This window comes from Chiloscyllium punctatum, chromosome 11 (genome assembly GCF_047496795.1).
Source record: "Chiloscyllium punctatum isolate Juve2018m chromosome 11, sChiPun1.3, whole genome shotgun sequence".
NCBI lineage: Eukaryota > Metazoa > Chordata > Chondrichthyes > Orectolobiformes > Hemiscylliidae > Chiloscyllium > Chiloscyllium punctatum.
This window is the reverse complement of record NC_092749.1, coordinates 35,381,731-35,398,042: the sequence shown is the minus strand read 5'-3', so window position 1 is coordinate 35,398,042 and position 16,312 is coordinate 35,381,731. Positions and strand designations below refer to the sequence as shown.

Sequence of the window (16,312 nt, the reverse complement as noted above, 5' to 3'; positions counted from 1 at the left end):
AACTACATCTGGTCTGGACTGGACATGGACTAGACAAAATAAGTTCAGTTACAGGTACCATTCTTTTAGTAAGTTTTGATGTTCGATTAATGATGCTATTATGCAAAGTTAAAGGAAATTCTCCAAAGTTAGACTCACCGGGTGATTCCGCTGCAATGTTTTCCAGGTCTTTTGCTTGAAATCATTTACATTTATGGAATCCTTCTTGCCCAGTTCATTTATGGTTGAATTGATATGGTTCTTTGTCACATTCAGCAATTTCTCCATGCTTAGCCATAGGTCATTGGGCTTGGAAAGGTCCAAAACCAAAACAATAGAAATGGTCCTAGTTCAATTGGAACATTGCAAATGCTTTCAATGCACTTAAAATTGATAAAAAGCAGAACCCCCTCCTAAGGAGATGTCACACATTACCGAATCTTATGGCATTTATCGCAGCTGGTTACAAACCTCCAAGTGACAAGTTGTAAATTGTGCTGTATTATCCAACAAATTATATAATTATGGTTCTTGACCTACACAGCACAGATTTTCATATTCCTATGTGTAATGATTGTGAGGGAGACCAAACTTCCATATATTAATTGAAGTAATTTATGGCACAACATTTAATGATTTAAACAAAATAAAATACAGCACAAATAAACAAAACAAGTACTACTAACTGAACACTATATTTTGCAAGCCCTTATTATTTAAACCAGAAAAGTTTTGATCATTTCCCAATCCATGTCTAGTTCCACCTAAGAGGTTCTCCAATACTTTTTAGGATCTTGAAAACTATGTCACTCCTCCTGGAACCAACCTCAGGTGTGCTGAAGTTCTTAAAAGTTAATTTTAATTCACCTCAATTTCCCAACCTGGTAGTTAGAATTCCAAAGTTCTCCCAGTCTGTGAGGATTCCACTACTGATCTCTTCCAATGCCGTTGCAAGGCAGATCTGACAGTTTTAATTCCTCATGCACTCCTACTTTTCATTCTGAATTTGGGCTCCACTGACAAAGCCTGCTTACTGAATCTAGATCAAAATATCTCTGATTTTGAACAACCTCTTAGTTCATTGGTCTGGCTGCTGGCAGATCCATAATTGCTTTCTGACAGCTTCCAAACTGACTCTGATATCAGATTTCTGACTGCCTTCCAAGTAGACTCTGCTAATTTCTGGGACAAAACATACAGATAAACTATACGTAATAGGGCAGTTCCTGCAACCTAGCCCATGGTATGGCAAGTCCGAGATTGAGATTTAAACTTGTGCCTTCAAACCAATCCTTAGATTCTGGGACTCAGGGAATAATTTATTTTCCTAGTTGAAATAATGGCCCTCTCACTAGAATTACATGTTGCATCAAGAAACTTAGTGTTGACAAGTTGATTTCATCTTCTTTAAAATGGAAATCTATACAGATAATTTAAACCTCCCCCCTTCTAACATTCTAACGTCAAAGCATTTTTCGAAATGTCCTCATACATCCAAAGTAATCATTATAATCCCAGGTGTGAATACCTCTTACTATCATTCTCGCAACACAATCAAACTTTCCCTTTGAACTGCAATTATCCCATTTTTGTTTGAATTGCATTCCTTTTAAGGTTGTTTACCAGTTTCTCCATCAGAGGTTTTCCCACTTATTAATATTTTTAACAGTTTTTAATGTACACAGAATGAATTTCTTGTGCAATGAATAGCTTGTATAAGTAAATATTATATATTATACAATATATGTTTAAACACAACTGTAAACATTGTGGGTGGATAAGTATATAGGAACACCAGAGTAACAAGACAAAGACAATACAATTTCTTCATGCATACAATTTCAATGTTGGTTTCCATATTTCAAATTAGATATTAAGCAGTTGCCAGGTATTTCCCTATTATACAAATTAAAAAGCAAAGCAACAATAAAAAGAATAGCTCAGTCATACAGAACTTGAGCATTACTGAAAAAAAAGAAATGCAGCTGAAGTTTATCACCTTGCATATATTAGGACAGAATTGTGAAGATACCAAATCTCAAATGGAACAACTATTAATATTTCATGAAAGAAGGATGTTGATTAGTTAGCAAGTAGACTCTTGATTGATTGACGCACCAGGGAATAGTTAACTGTTAAGCTTTTGTTTAGATTCAAGTTGACTCCTAGGCATTGCCACAAGGCATGCACAAGAAAATGGTTGCCCCCAAACTTTATTTTAGCTGAAAAAGGTACAATTTTTGTTTTTGTTTGCAAGAAGTGTATGTGAATGTATCCCTGGTACTTTCTCCACGGCAATGCCTTGACCAATTATACTCGACTTGCCAGGTTTGAATTTAAACAAAAGCTTGGCAATTAATGTTCTATGTTGCATTCTCCACGGCAAAACCTCCACTAGAGTTAATCTATCACTACAGTCCACTTGCTAATCAATAAACACCGCATGGATTGTTGGCTCCTTTGAGATTTGGTATTCTTGTGATTCTATTATAATGAATGCAAGATGAAAAACTTCAAAAGCATATTTTTGTTTTCTCAGCAGTACTCATGAATAAATGATTACAACAAGGAAATTTTGGTAAAAGCAGAATTTTGCTTTGGTTTCTAATATTTTAAAGTAGTATTTAATCTCAGAACCATACAAATACAAACCTTATGCTGTCGATGGTGATTGGAATCTGAGCAAGATCAGATAATGATGTTCCACCACCTAGTTCCCAAAAGTGAGCAATGTCCTTTGGCTGCAAAATAGTTTTCAATATAAAGAAAGATAACAAATTTGCAGTTTCACACCACCCTACAAAATCCTATATTAATGCACCAGGGAATAATATACTCATGACTTCAAGTATATTAACATTTCTTTTCATTAAAAAAATGAGGAATCTACAGGAGCTACAGGGTGTGGTGGATGATAGTTTCAGGAAGGCGGATCAACTGCAGATACAGTCGGTTAGATGGGTTACCCGTAGGAAAGGCAGGAGGGGTAGATAAGTAGTGCAGGAATCTCCTGTGGCCATCCACAGCTCAAACAAGTATGCTGTTTTGGAAAATGTAGGGGGTAACAGACTCTCAGGGGATTGTGGCACTGATAGCCAAGTTTCCGGTAGTGAAACTGGGTCTAATGTAACAAGGGGTACGTCAGGTTCCAAGCGATCAATTGTGATAGGAGACTCTTTAGTCGAAGGCACAGACAGACGTTTCTATGGCCGGCAAATAATGATCAGAATAGTGTGTTGCCTCCTGGGTGCCAGGGTCAAGGATATCTTGGAGAGGGTGCAAAATATTTTCAAGGGGGAAAGAGATGCGCATGTCACTGTACACATTGGAAACAATGTGATATCGGAAGAGAAAAGGATGATGTTCTGAGGAGGGAATATAGGAAATTAGGCGGGAGGTTAAAAAGTAGGTCAAGGGTAATAATATCTGAATTACTCTCGGTGCCACGAGCTAGTGCGAGTAGGAATAGGAAGATTGAGCAGATAACTGCGTGGCTGAGGAGCTGGTGCTGAGGAGAAAGATATACATTTTTCAATCATTAGAATGTATTCTGTGTAGAACAGACCTGTATAAAAGGCCATGATGAAGAGGTGCCGGTGTTGGACTGGGGTGCCGGGGGTGGCACAGCACACAGCACCAGGTTATAGTCCAACAGATTTATTTGGAAGTACTAGCTTTCAGAGCGCTGCTCCTTCGTCAGGTAGCTAGTGAGGTAGGATCATAAGGTACAGAAGTTATAGCACAGGATCATAGTGTCATGTAACTGATTTGATATAGCGAACAAACCTAGATTGCTGTTAAATCTTTCATCCTTTAGAATGGGTTGCAGGTTTTGATTCATAAAAACGTAAATCCCAGTACCTCTTTCAAGTCACATTCCTGAGAAAACTTAAGGTTCTGGTGTTGTATGATTTTTAACTGTATAAGAGGAACAGGTTGCACTCGAATTGGAAGGGCACCAACACTCTGGTGGGGAGATTTGCTGGAGCCACCTGGGAGGATTTAAACTTGTAAGAAAAAAGGGATCAGTCTGAGGCTGGTGCAGTTGGGAAAAGGAGAAAGTTAAATACTCAACACAAGCAGGAACAAAGCAGAGAACAAGGTAGGATTGATCAATTAAAATACATTTATTTCAATACAAGAGGCCTGACAGATAAGGTAGATGAACTCAGGGCATAATTAGAAACATGAGACTGGGATATCATAGTTATCACAGAGACATGGTTCAGAGATGGACAGAACTGGCATCTTAATGTTATAGGGTATAACTGCTATAGGAAGGAGAGAAAGAGGTGCAAAAGAGTACAGGGAATGGTGTTTTTGATTAGGGATAACATTATGGCTGTACTTAGGGAGGATATTTCAGGGGAGTATATCCAGTGAAATTATTTGAGTGGAAACTAAGAAATAACAAAGGGATGATCAGCAGGAAATTGAGAAGCAGATTTGTAAGATCTCAGTTATCTATAAGAATAATAGGGTGGTTATGATAGGGGATTTTAACTTTCTAAACATAGCCTGGAAACAGCCATAGTGTTAAGGGATCGGATGGAAAGTAATTTGTTAAGTGCGTACAAGAAAATTTTCTAATTCAGTATGTGGATGTACCTACTGGAGAAGGAACAAAACTGGACCAACTCTTGAGAAATAAGGCAGGGTAAGTGACTGAGGTGTCAGTGGGGAAACACTTTAGGGCAAGTGATCATAATTCTATTAGTTTTAAAATAGTTATGGAAAAGGACAGGCCTGATGTAAAAGTTAGAGTTGTAAATTGGGGGAAGGGAAAATTTGACAGTATGAAGCAAGAACTTTTAAAAGTTAATTAGAAGCAGATATGCATCGATAAAGGGACGGCTAGGCTAGAGAGTGGGAAGCCTTCAAAAATGAGAGAACAAGAGTCCAGAGATAGTATGCCCCTGTTAGGGTGAAGGGCAAGGCTGGTACATGTACAGAATGCTGGATGATGAGAAATTGAGGCTTTCGTCAAGAAAAATAAGGAAGCATATGCCAGGTATAGACAGCAGGGATTGAGTGATTCCCGAGAGGAGTATAAAGGTAGCAGGAGTAAACTTAAGAGGGAAACCAGGAGTGCAACTAGGGGATATGAGATAACTTTGGCAGATAGGGTTAATGAGAATTTAAAGAGAATCTCCAAATACATAAAGGACAAAAGAGGAACTCAGTAGAGAATAGGGCTCCTCAAAGATCAGCAAGGATCTTTGTGTGTGGAATTGCACAAGCTGGGTGATATACTAAATGAGTATGTTGCATTTATATTTACCATGAAGAAGGTCATAGAAGCTACAGAATTTGGGGAAATCTTTAAAATAATTCATATTACAGAGATGGTGGTGCTGTAGGTCCTAAAAAGCATAAAGGTGAATGATCTTCAGGATGGGATCAAGTGTACCCTAGACCTTTGTGGGCAGCTAGAAAAGTGATTGTTGAGCCTCTTGCTGAGATATTTGTATCATCAGTAGCCACAGGTGAGATGCTGGAAGACTGGAGGTTGGTTAACGTAGTGCCACTATTTAAGAAAGGTGATAAGGAAAAGCCATGGAACTATAGACCAGTGAGCTTGATGTCAGTGGTGGGCAAGTTATTGGATAGGATTCTGAGGGACAGAATTTGCATGTATTCGGAAAGGCAAGGACTGATTAGGGATGGTCAACATGGCTTTGTGTATGGGAAAACTTGTCTCATGAACTTGATTGAGTTTTTTTGAAGAAGTGATGAAGAGGATTGATGAAGGCAGAGCGGTGGATGTTGTCTATATGGCCTTCAGTAACGTTTGTGTCGAAAAGGATGCTGCTGGAAAAGCACAGCAGGTCAGGCTGCATCCGGGGAAGAGAGTCGACATTTCAGGCCTAAGCCCTTCAATCAGAAATGTCTGACAAGGTTCTGCGTAGTAGACTGGTTAACAAGGTTAGATCACATGGAGTACGGGAGAACTAGCCATTTGAATACAAAATTGGTTTGAGGGTAGGAGACAGATGATGGTGGTGAAGCATTGCTTTTGAGATTGAAGGCCGGTGACCAGCGTTGTGCCACAGGGATTGGAGCTGGGTCCACTGCTTTCTTTCACTCATATAAGTGAACATAGGAGATGTTGTTAGTAAATTTGCAGATAACACCAAATTTGGTGGTGTAGTCTGACAGCAAAGAAAGTTGTCTTAGACTACAACGGGACCTTAATCAGATGGACTGATTGGTCAAGAAGTGGCAGATGGAGTTTAATCTAGATAAATGTGAGGTGCTACATTTTGGTACAGCAAATCAGAGTAGAACTTATACACTTTACAGTAAGTTCCTGGGTAGTGTTGCTGAACAAAGAGACCTTGTGGTACAGGTTCATAGTTCCTTGAAAGTGGAGTCACAGGTAGATAGAGTAGTGAAGACGACATTTGGCAGGTCATGCTGTGGCTCTATAGGATATTGGTTAGGCTACTTTTGGAATACTACCTTCAATTCTGCTCTCCTCGCTATAAGAAAGATATTGCTAATCATGAAAGGGTTCAGAAAATATTTACAAGGATGGTGCCAGGGTTGGAGGGCTTGAGCTATAGCGAGAGGCTGAATAAGCTGGGGCTATTTTCCCTGCAGCATCAGAGGCTAGGGGTGACCTTATGGAGGTTTATCAAATCATGAGGTGCATGGAAAGAGTGAATAGTCAAGGTATTTTCGCCAGGAGAAGGGAATCCAAAACTAGAGGGCATAGGTTTAAGGTGAGAGGGGAAAGATTTAAAAGGGACCTAAGGGACAACCTTTTCACACAGGGGGTGGTGCGTGTCACAGGAAGTGGTAGAAGCTGGTACAATTACAACATTTAAAAGGCATCTGAATGGGTAGATGAATAGGAAGGGTTAGAGGGATGTGGGCCAAATGCTGGCAAATGGGACTAGATTAATTTATAATATATGGTTGGCATGGACAAGTTGGATCGAAGGCTCTGTCTCTGTGCTGTACATATCTATGATCTGGCACCAACTCAATAATTATTTTTAAATTAGACAAATGGTTACCTATAACACTTGCATAGTTTATCATATACTACCACTGGGAGGCATCAGTGTACGACACTCTGCAGTAAAATAAAATGCTGGGTTATGCACCACATTCCCATGCTTTCGCGTTTTGTGTGCAGCGCCTTATCAGAACTCAGTTCTTCAAACTCCCATATCAATCTACACTCAAAATGTTCACCCATAATCATTTCAGATTTCCAGCAGGCCTTTATGTCGACTGCTTAATTGCTTATTATGCCAATGCCCTCCAGTGGAAGAAAATTGGTAGTACTGATCGAGCAACTATCACCAGACACAAAGTTACATTTTACTTTTAAGACTGAACCAAAGAAAAAATAAGTTACAATGTGTTGAAATTAATAAAATCCACGACCGTATAGATGAATAGTGTGAACTTGCAATAAAATTACAAAAATTGAACAGAAGCAACTACCTTTTCAAAAATTTGAAACACACCTATTACTTGGATGACAAGTATAAAAAAATTCTCAATTTCTGTACATATAATTTCTGCCTGAATATATACTTATAATTTATATGGGGCAGTTTATGAAGTTCTACTTTATGTTGGCAAGCAAGCTTCATTCAGATCATCATCCATGCACATCTGGATGTGGAATATGAAGCAAAATGGTCGCTCTCAGATACCTCCATTCATACATGATGAATCAATTTATCCTTTATACATGTATCCATACTTCAGTGTAACAGATTTTCAATACCCATAATTAGTTAAATATCATAACATTACTATTGAAAGCGGAAATGTTTAGAAGTAATAATATCAACTACATTTAATGAGTGCAGGACTTTATATAATCTATTATTTCTTTGAGACATGTCAGGTTATAATGAGATTTGTAATTTTTGTAAAGGATCATATGTGAATGTCACTTGCATAGTACAACTCTTGAATAGAATGTAGGGGCTTTCAAGTTAAAAACACTATCCAAATTAAGTGAGATCTAATCAAAGGTTTTTAATGCATTTAGCAAAAATAAATTCTTGATCTGGCAACACATGAAAGAACAGATATAACAATAATAATATGTTGCTTTTTGTTCAGAGTTGTGAAAGTTTAAAAAAAAAGTATATCAACATCAAGACCCTCGGTCCTGGTTTCTTTTGGAATACTATATGCCATGACATTGACAATTATAGAAGGTATATTTAACTATTCTCCCTATGGTTACACTAGAAAATGCCATATTGAACGAGGCTGCATTATTAAGAGTACCTTCCCAGACATTTAGGTATGCCATTTAATCAGCATTCTGCTTCACAATAAGAGAGTTATGTCCTATTACATTTACTCAGATTACTTTCTCTTCTGATTGCCCTCTTTTGATTCCTCATTATCTGACAAGTCACTAGGGTAGACAAATGTCAGTCTTAGCTTCTTTGAGAGAAGAACTTGGCATTAAAGGTTGACTCTAGGCAACAATACCTGTCACTTTCCCGCATCAATTTGCATTTAACACAGCAATGCCAGTACATACAGTATTATGCCCTTTTGCTCTTCTTCCAAAAGTATATTCCAAAGCTAATGTAGGCTTCGGGATTTCATCCCTGTAAAGGCAAGTTCATTGCAAGCGTTAGAATGGTTTATTTAATATTGTCACACTAATATTGTCAAGCTTATATTATTTCTCTGGACCTATATCTAACAGTATAAAAATAAACCCAAGTCAAACAGAGAGCTTAAGCAGGGTTTTGACTCCATTATGGGAGTGAGAACAGGGCCAGATAGGCATAACACTTTCAAAATCCAGCCACTGTGCCAGTTCCCTGCGATTATCCTGATTCCTGGTCATTTTCCCAAGAGACAATTTTCCCACACTGAGAATCAGCTGCCCACTGCAATTAAAGCCACTGTTCAGAGGGTTCAGACACAAAAGGGAAATTCACCAAGCTTTCAATGGTTAAATAGGAGTAGGTTTAAATTCACATTCTAGGACTCGACAATGTGCTCAGTTGCTTTGTGACTTAGTCCTCTAGATTTCAGAAATTAATACATACCTGTCAAGAAATCGGAGTATAATTGTAGTTTTTCCCTGTAAATTAATGCAAAATGATGAGCATTCTACTTTTTACATGTACTTTTTTTTAAAGTAATAAGCCAAGTTAACAATGCTCAGAATCAACTTGCTCTGAAAATAACTTAGAAAGCAGACTTTGCTGAAAATCAGTATACAAAATAAACGTGTAAATTTTATCTAAAATAAAAAAACAAAAGACTGCAGATACTGTAAATCAGAAACAGAAGTAGAAATTGCTGAAAAAGTGAGTTTTGAGAAGATCTGTCATTCTGGTTGAGGTTCTGGATGTAGGTTTGCTTGCTGAGCTTAAACATTCATGTTCACACGTTTCGTCACTGTACTAGGTAACATCTTCAGTGAGCCTCCAGATGAAGCATTGCTGATGATTCCTGCATTTTATTTATATGTTTGGGTTTCCTTGGGTTTGGGTTGGTGATGTCATTTCCTATGGTGATGTAATTTCGTGTTTTTTTTCTCAGGGTGGTAAATTAGGTCCAAGTCAACGTGTTAACAAACACATTGACTTGGACAAGATTTACCACCTCCTGAGAAAAAGAACAGGAAATGACATCACCAACCCAAAGAAACCCAAACATATAAATAGAAAACAGGAATCATCAGCAAGCTTCATCCAGACTCACTGAAGATGTTACCTAGTACGGTGACGAAATGTCTGAACATGAATCTTCCAGTTCAGCGACCAAACCTACATCCATTGCTGAAAAAGCCCAGCAGATCTGGCAGCATCTGTGGAAAGAAACCAGAGTTACCATTTTGGGTCAAGGGACCCACTTCAGAATCGATAGTTGCTAGGAAAATGTCAGTTGAGATGTAGAGGATGGGGGGTAGGGGATGAGGAGTGAATGATAGGTGGGGATAGAACCCAAAGAGAGGGAGAACAGTTGGACAGACAAAGGAGTGGAAAACTTGTGGCTAGGAAGCTGATTAGCTATTAATGGAGGCTGTAAGTGGCTAACAATGGTTGTGTGTAATAACAGACTATGTAATTGCAAGGGAAAGTGAGGACTGCAGATGCTGGAGATCAGAGCTGAAAATGTGTTGCTGGAAAAGCACAGCAAGTCAGGCAGGATCCAAGGAACAGGAGAATTGACGTTTCGGGCATAAGCCCTTCTTCAGGAATCTGATTCCTGAAGAAGGGCTTATGCCCGAAACGTCGATTCTCCTGTTCCTTGGATGCTGCCTGACCTGCTGCACTTTTCCAGCAACACATTTTCAGCTCTGTAATTGCAAGGCCTGGTGTGTGAGGTTGGAGTGAGGACATGGGAGAGCTCAAGTCCTAACGTTATGAACTTAATATTGCGTCCAGAAGGCTGCAGGATCTACAAGCAAAAGATGGTGTGCTGTTTTTCCAGCTTGTGCTGAGTTTTGCTGTGGCACGACATTCCCTTCATACCAGACCTTGAAAAGCAGAAAGGCTGATACTTTCCATCGACAAACCAAATGGCAAGGTAAATAAAATATATATCACAAGGCTGATCTTTTATTTCTTGGTGATGAAGGAAACAGTAAAGATTGCTAACAGTCTCTCCAACAGAGGACAAAACACCATGTTAACAGAACAATTAGCATAAAATGAATTCCGATTTATATATAATGAGGTACTGCATTTTGGAAAGGCAAATCAGGGCAGGACTTATACACTTAATGGTAAGGTACTGGGGAGTCTTGCTGAATAAAGAGACCTTGGAGTGCAGGATGACAGTTCCTTGAAAGTAGAGTTGCAGGTAGATAGGATAGTGAAGAAGGCGTTTGGTATGTTTTTTCTTAATTGGTCAGAGCACTGAGTATAGGAGTTGAGAGGTCATGGTGCAGCTATACAGGACATTACTTAGGCCACTTTGGAATATTGTGTGCAATTCAGGTCTCTTTCCTATCGGAAGGATGTTGTAAAACTTAAAAGGGTTCAAAAAGGTTTACAAGGACGTTGCCAGGGTTGGAATGTTTAAGCGACAGAGAGAGGCTGAATAGGCTGGAGCTCTTTTCCCTGGAGTATTGGAGTCTGAGGGGTGACCTTATAGAGGTTTACATGATCATGAAGGGCATGCATAGTGTATATAGACATGGTCTTTTCCCTGGGGTGGGAGAGTCCAGAACAAGAGTGCGTATGTTTAGGTTGAGAGGGGAAAGATTTACCAGGGACCTAAGGGGCAACTTTTTCACGCAGAGGGTGGTGCGTGTAAGGAATGAGCTGCCAGAGGAAGTGATGGAGACTGGTACAATTACAGCATTTAAAAGGCATCTGCATGGGTATCTGAACAGGAAAGGTTTAGAGGGATATGGGCCAAATGCTGACATATGGGTCTAGATTGGGTTAGGATATGTGGTTGGCACGGACACGTGGAATCAAAGGGTCTATTTCTGTGCTGTACATCTCTATGACTTTTAAGACCACTTTGAATAATGTTTCATGGAAAATTAAGGAGTATCCCTTAATGAGATTTGGATCTATGCTATCTCTGTCTCTCCGGTGAGTAAGTGATCCCTTTATTTTCCCTTTCCAATTTGTGAAAAAATAATTTGCATTTAGCAGCTACTCTAACTGTTCATTACGTAAGGTGGAGGAAGCAAGGATCTAACACAGCTTTAGAGGATTACAGGCTTGCTAGAAAGGAGCTCAGAAATGGACAGAGGAGATCCAGGAGGCTTGGCAAGAAGGACTAGGGTGAACCCAAATGCATTTTACTCATATGTGAGGAATAACAGAATGATCAGGGAGAAGGTAGGGCCAATCAGGGATAGCGGAGGGAACTTGTGCGTGGAGTCTGAGCAGTTAGAGGAAGCCCTAAATGAGGTTTTTGCTTCGGTTTTCACCAAGGAAAGGGAACTTGTTGTGAATGAAAACTTCGAGGAGGTGGGACACAGACTTGACGAGATCAAGATTGATGAGGTTGATGTGCTGGAAATTTTGGAAAACATTAAGATTGATAAGTCCCCAGGGCCAGACCAGATTTATCCTAGGCTGCTCTGGGAAGCAAGAAAGGAGGTTGCTAAGCTGCTGGTGAGGATATTTGCCTCCTCACTCTCCATGGGAGTCGTACTGGAGGATTGGAAGGAGGCGAATGTTCTTCCTCTTTTCAAGAAGGGTAATAGGGAAATCCCTGGCAATTACAGACCAGTCAGTCTTACGTCTGTGGTCAGCAAAGTTTTAGAAAGAATTCTGAGGGATAGGATTTATGACTATTTGGCAAAGCATAGTGTGATTAAAGGCAGTCAGCATAGCTTTGTGAGGGGCAGGTCATGCCTCACAAGTCTTTGAAGAGGTGTCAAGACAGGTCGATGAAGGTTGAGCAGTGGATGTGGTGTATATGGACTTCAGCAAGGCATTTGATAAGGTTCCCCATGGTAGGCTCATTCATAAAGTCAGGAAGTATGAGATAAAGGGAGATTTGACTATCTGGATTCAGAATTTGCTAGCTGACAGAAGGCAGAGAGTGGTTGTAGATGGAAAGTATTCTGCCTGGATGTCAGTGTTGAGTGGAGTCCCGCAGGGCTCTGTCCTTGGGCCTCTGCTCTTTGTAGTTTTATAAATGACTTGGATGAGGAGGTTGGGGGGTGGGTTAGTAAATTTGCAGATGACACAAAGGTTGGAGGTGTCGTCAATAGTATAGAGGGCTACTGCAGGCTGCAGCGAAACATAGACAGGATGCAGAGTTGGGCTGAGAAATGGCAGATGGAGTTCAACCTGGATGAATGCGAAGTGATGCATTTTGGAAGGTCGAACTCGAATGCTGAATATAGGATTGAAGACAAGATTCTTGACAGTGTGGAGGAAAAGAGGGATCTGGGTGGGCAAGTACATAAATCCCTCAAAGTTGCCACCCAAGTGGATAGGGTTGTTAAAAAAGCATATGGTGTTTTGGCTTTCATTAACAGGGGATCGAGTTTAAGAGCCGCGAGGTTTTGCTACAGCTCTACAAGTCCCTGGTGAAACCACACTTGGAATATTGTGTCCAGATCTGGTCGCTCTACTATAGGAAAGATACAGAGGCTTTGGAGAGGGTGCAAAGAAGGTTTACCAGGATGCTGCCTGGATTGGGGGGCTTGCCTTATGAGGAAAGGTTGAATAAGCTCAGATTTTTCTCTCTGGAAAGAAGGAGGAAGAGAGGAGACTTGATTGAGGTATACAAGATAATGAGTGGAATGGATAGAGTCAATAGCCAGAGACTTTTACCCAGGGCAGGATTGACAGGTATGAGGAGTCATAGTTTGAAGATATTAGGAGGAAGGTATAAAGGAGACATCAGAGGTAGGTTCTTTACGCAAAGAGTTGTGAATGCATGGAATGCGTTACCAGCTGTGGTGGTGGAAGCAGGGTCATTGGGGACATTTAGATTTGATTAGATTAGATTAGATTACTTACAGTGTGGAAACAGGCCCTTCGGCCCAATAAGTCCACACCGACCCACCGAAGCGCAACCCACCCCCCTACATTCCACCCCTTCACCTAACACTACGGGCAATTTAGCATAGCCAATTCATCTAACCTGCACATTTTTGGACTGTGGGAGGAAACCGGAGCACCCGGAGGAAACCCACGCAGACACAAGGAGAATGTGCAAACTCCATACAGTCAGTCACCTGAGGCGGGAATTGAACCCGGGTCTCTGCCGCTGTGAGGCAGCAGTGCTAACCACAGTGCCACCGTGCCGCCCAAGCGACTGCTGGACATGCACATGGATAGCAGTGTGTTGAGGGATGTGTAGGTTAAGTTATTATATTTTACATTAGGATTAAACCTCGGCACAACATCGTGGGCCAAAGGGCCTGTTCTGTGCTGTACTTTTCTATGTTCTATGTTCATTAGAACCGCAGAGTGATATTTACATTTTATGCAATGCTACAAACTACTGCTGTTAGAATTCATTCCTGCAATTCCACAACAGTTTTTTTTTGAGGGGTGAGGGGTTTGGAATACATTACAAATTCCGTTTTTTGGAAGTAATCCTAGCCACTTACACCAGTTTTATTTCCCAAAAAGAATACAGATCTCTCCTTGACTTCTAGATCTCCTTCATTTTCCTTTTCCTCGTTTTTCTTTGAAACTTGAGCCACAGCTATATCCCAGAGAGTGTCACTGTAGATTAAAAAAACAAAGAATAAAAACAAGAAAAGTTTACATACCGAGCAATTTATCTCCTGGCAATATTGAAGCAAATTATTTCAAATTACATACACCAATCATGGGAAAAAAATATACGAACAAAAGATTAACTTAAAAGAACTCTTGAAAATGAATTTCTTATCCAAGATACTATGGTTTTGTTTAGTAGTTTCAAATGGTGACAAACTTAATTGTACTACCAATATTTTCTGTTGTTCAAATGTTTCAATGTTTTGGAGGCTGTTTTTCTTTATAAATCTATTTTGTAAAATGCTCTGGCCCTGATTTAGAAAATGGCTAAGATTTGACTCTACACAGAATGCTTCAAATTTAAGAAATACTGATTCAAAAGATAAAAATCACACAACACCAGGTTATAGTCCAACAGGTTTTTTTGGAGCACTGCTCCTTCATCAGGTGACTATAATCTGGTTCTGTGTAATTTTTAACTTTGTACACCCCAGTCCAACACCGGTGTCTCCAAATCATCATTCAAAAGACAAAAGATAATCCCATTAAAATAATTTTAGAACTGTTCACATTTCAGCAGAAAGGTTAAGGAAGGACCTGTCAATGTGACTGTCAGAATCGATGGAAAAATGCCACTAAAAGAGCATTTTTATTTATTGACCATCATTTTGGTAGACAACCAAAATTCATCATCTATTTATGTCACTGTTTTACTAACTGTATTTCCAAATAATTCAGTGGTTGGAAGTCCACTGGTTTGATTTACATCCCAAGAAAACACAAAAAGGCAGTAAACAATTGTACCTCCTCCTATTACGCATGAGTGTTCAGGTTTTAAAAAGGATGAACAGTAGGAAGAATCGCGGTGAAAGGGATAATAAGAATTATTTGGCCAAGAAGAGGGAAGGTCATTGGATTAGCCAGAATATTTTCCAGTTGTTGCATGATCAAAAGCGCGGCCCCAGGTCGCTACCGAGCCCAGGGAGTCAGCGCTGAAAAAATGTGTTGCTGGAAAAGCGCAGCAGGTCAGGCAGCATCCAAGGAGCAGGAGAATCGACGTTTCGGGCATGAGCCCTTCTTCAGGAATCAGCGTTTGGGAGCGAGGTGTTAGGGATTGGGTTGAAGTAAGTGTACAGCTCCCAGATAAACAACGTGCTGAGCTGCCTCCACAGGCGCCACGACGGCTGCACAACTATTAAGCAACAATAACCAATGATCCTCACCTAGCCCGGGGCATCTTTCATCGGCGAAAGAACCGCCCGTTCACGGTATCCCGTTGAGCCCGACTCCCTGAGAAACCCCGCAGGCTGCCCAGGCCCCGTTGCCGGGGAAACGATGCTCGAGGAGCAGCGTCTCAACGCGTCACCGTGAGTCGTGGGTGACGTCACGCGCAGCTGCCGCACCGGGGATTCTGGGGGTTGTAGTTCACCAAATTCATCGACATCGTTGGAACTGAACGAAAGTAAAAACAATGACTGCAGATGCTGAAAATCAAATACTGGATTAGTGGTGCTGGAAGAGCACAGCAGTTCAGGCAGCATCCAACGAGCAGCGAAATCAACGTTTCGGGCAAAAGCCCTTCGTCAGGAATAAAGGCAGTGAGCCTGAAGCGTGGAGAGATAAGCTCGAGGAGGGTGGGGGTGGGGAGAGAGTAGCATAGAGTACAATTGGTGAGTGGGGGAGGAGATGAAGGTGATAGGTCAAGGAGGAGAGGGTGGAGTGGATAGGTGGAAAAGAAGATAGGCAGGTAGGACAAGTCAAGGAGACAGTAACTGAGCTGGAAGTTTGAAACTAGGATGAGGTGGGGGAAGGGGAAATGAGGAAGCTGTTGAAGTCCACATTGATGTCCTGGGGTTGAAGTGTTCCGAGGCGGAAGATGAGGCGTTCTTCCTCCAGGCGTCGGGTGGTGAGGGAGCGGCGGTGAAGGAGGCCCAGGACCTCCATGTCCTCGGCAGAGTGGGAGGGGGAGTTGAAATGTTGGGCCACGGGGCGGTTTGGTTGATTGGTGCGGGTGTCTCGGAGATGTTCCCTAAAGCGCTCTGCTAGGAGGCGCCCAGTCTCCCCAATGTAGAGGAGACCACATCGGGAGCAACGGATACAATAAATGATATTGGTGGATGTGCAGGTGAAACTTTGATGGATGTGGAAGGCTCCTTTAGGGCCTTGGATAGAGGTGA

General features: G+C 40.9%; 1 protein-coding gene across 3 annotated transcripts in view; it reads right to left on the bottom strand.

Moving 5' to 3' along the window:
* Positions 1-15,655, bottom strand: part of dync2li1 (dynein, cytoplasmic 2, light intermediate chain 1) — a 31,598-nt gene extending 15,943 nt beyond the window's left edge. For 2 of the 3 annotated variants that reach the window (XM_072580614.1, XM_072580617.1), the window contains exons 1-6: positions 15,359-15,652; positions 14,021-14,138; positions 9,024-9,058; positions 8,504-8,573; positions 2,632-2,720; positions 139-325 (exon numbers count right to left, since the gene is read on the bottom strand). In XM_072580614.1, coding sequence (XP_072436715.1) covers positions 139-325; positions 2,632-2,720; positions 8,504-8,573; positions 9,024-9,058; positions 14,021-14,138; positions 15,359-15,372 — 513 coding nt within the window. In that variant the 5' untranslated portion in view covers positions 15,373-15,652. Of the gene's footprint in view, positions 1-138; positions 326-2,631; positions 2,721-8,503; positions 8,574-9,023; positions 9,059-14,020; positions 14,139-15,358 lie in introns of all 3 variants that reach the window. The other variant, XM_072580616.1, reaches the window with a different exon arrangement.
* Between the last annotated feature and the right edge of the window lie 657 nt (positions 15,656-16,312).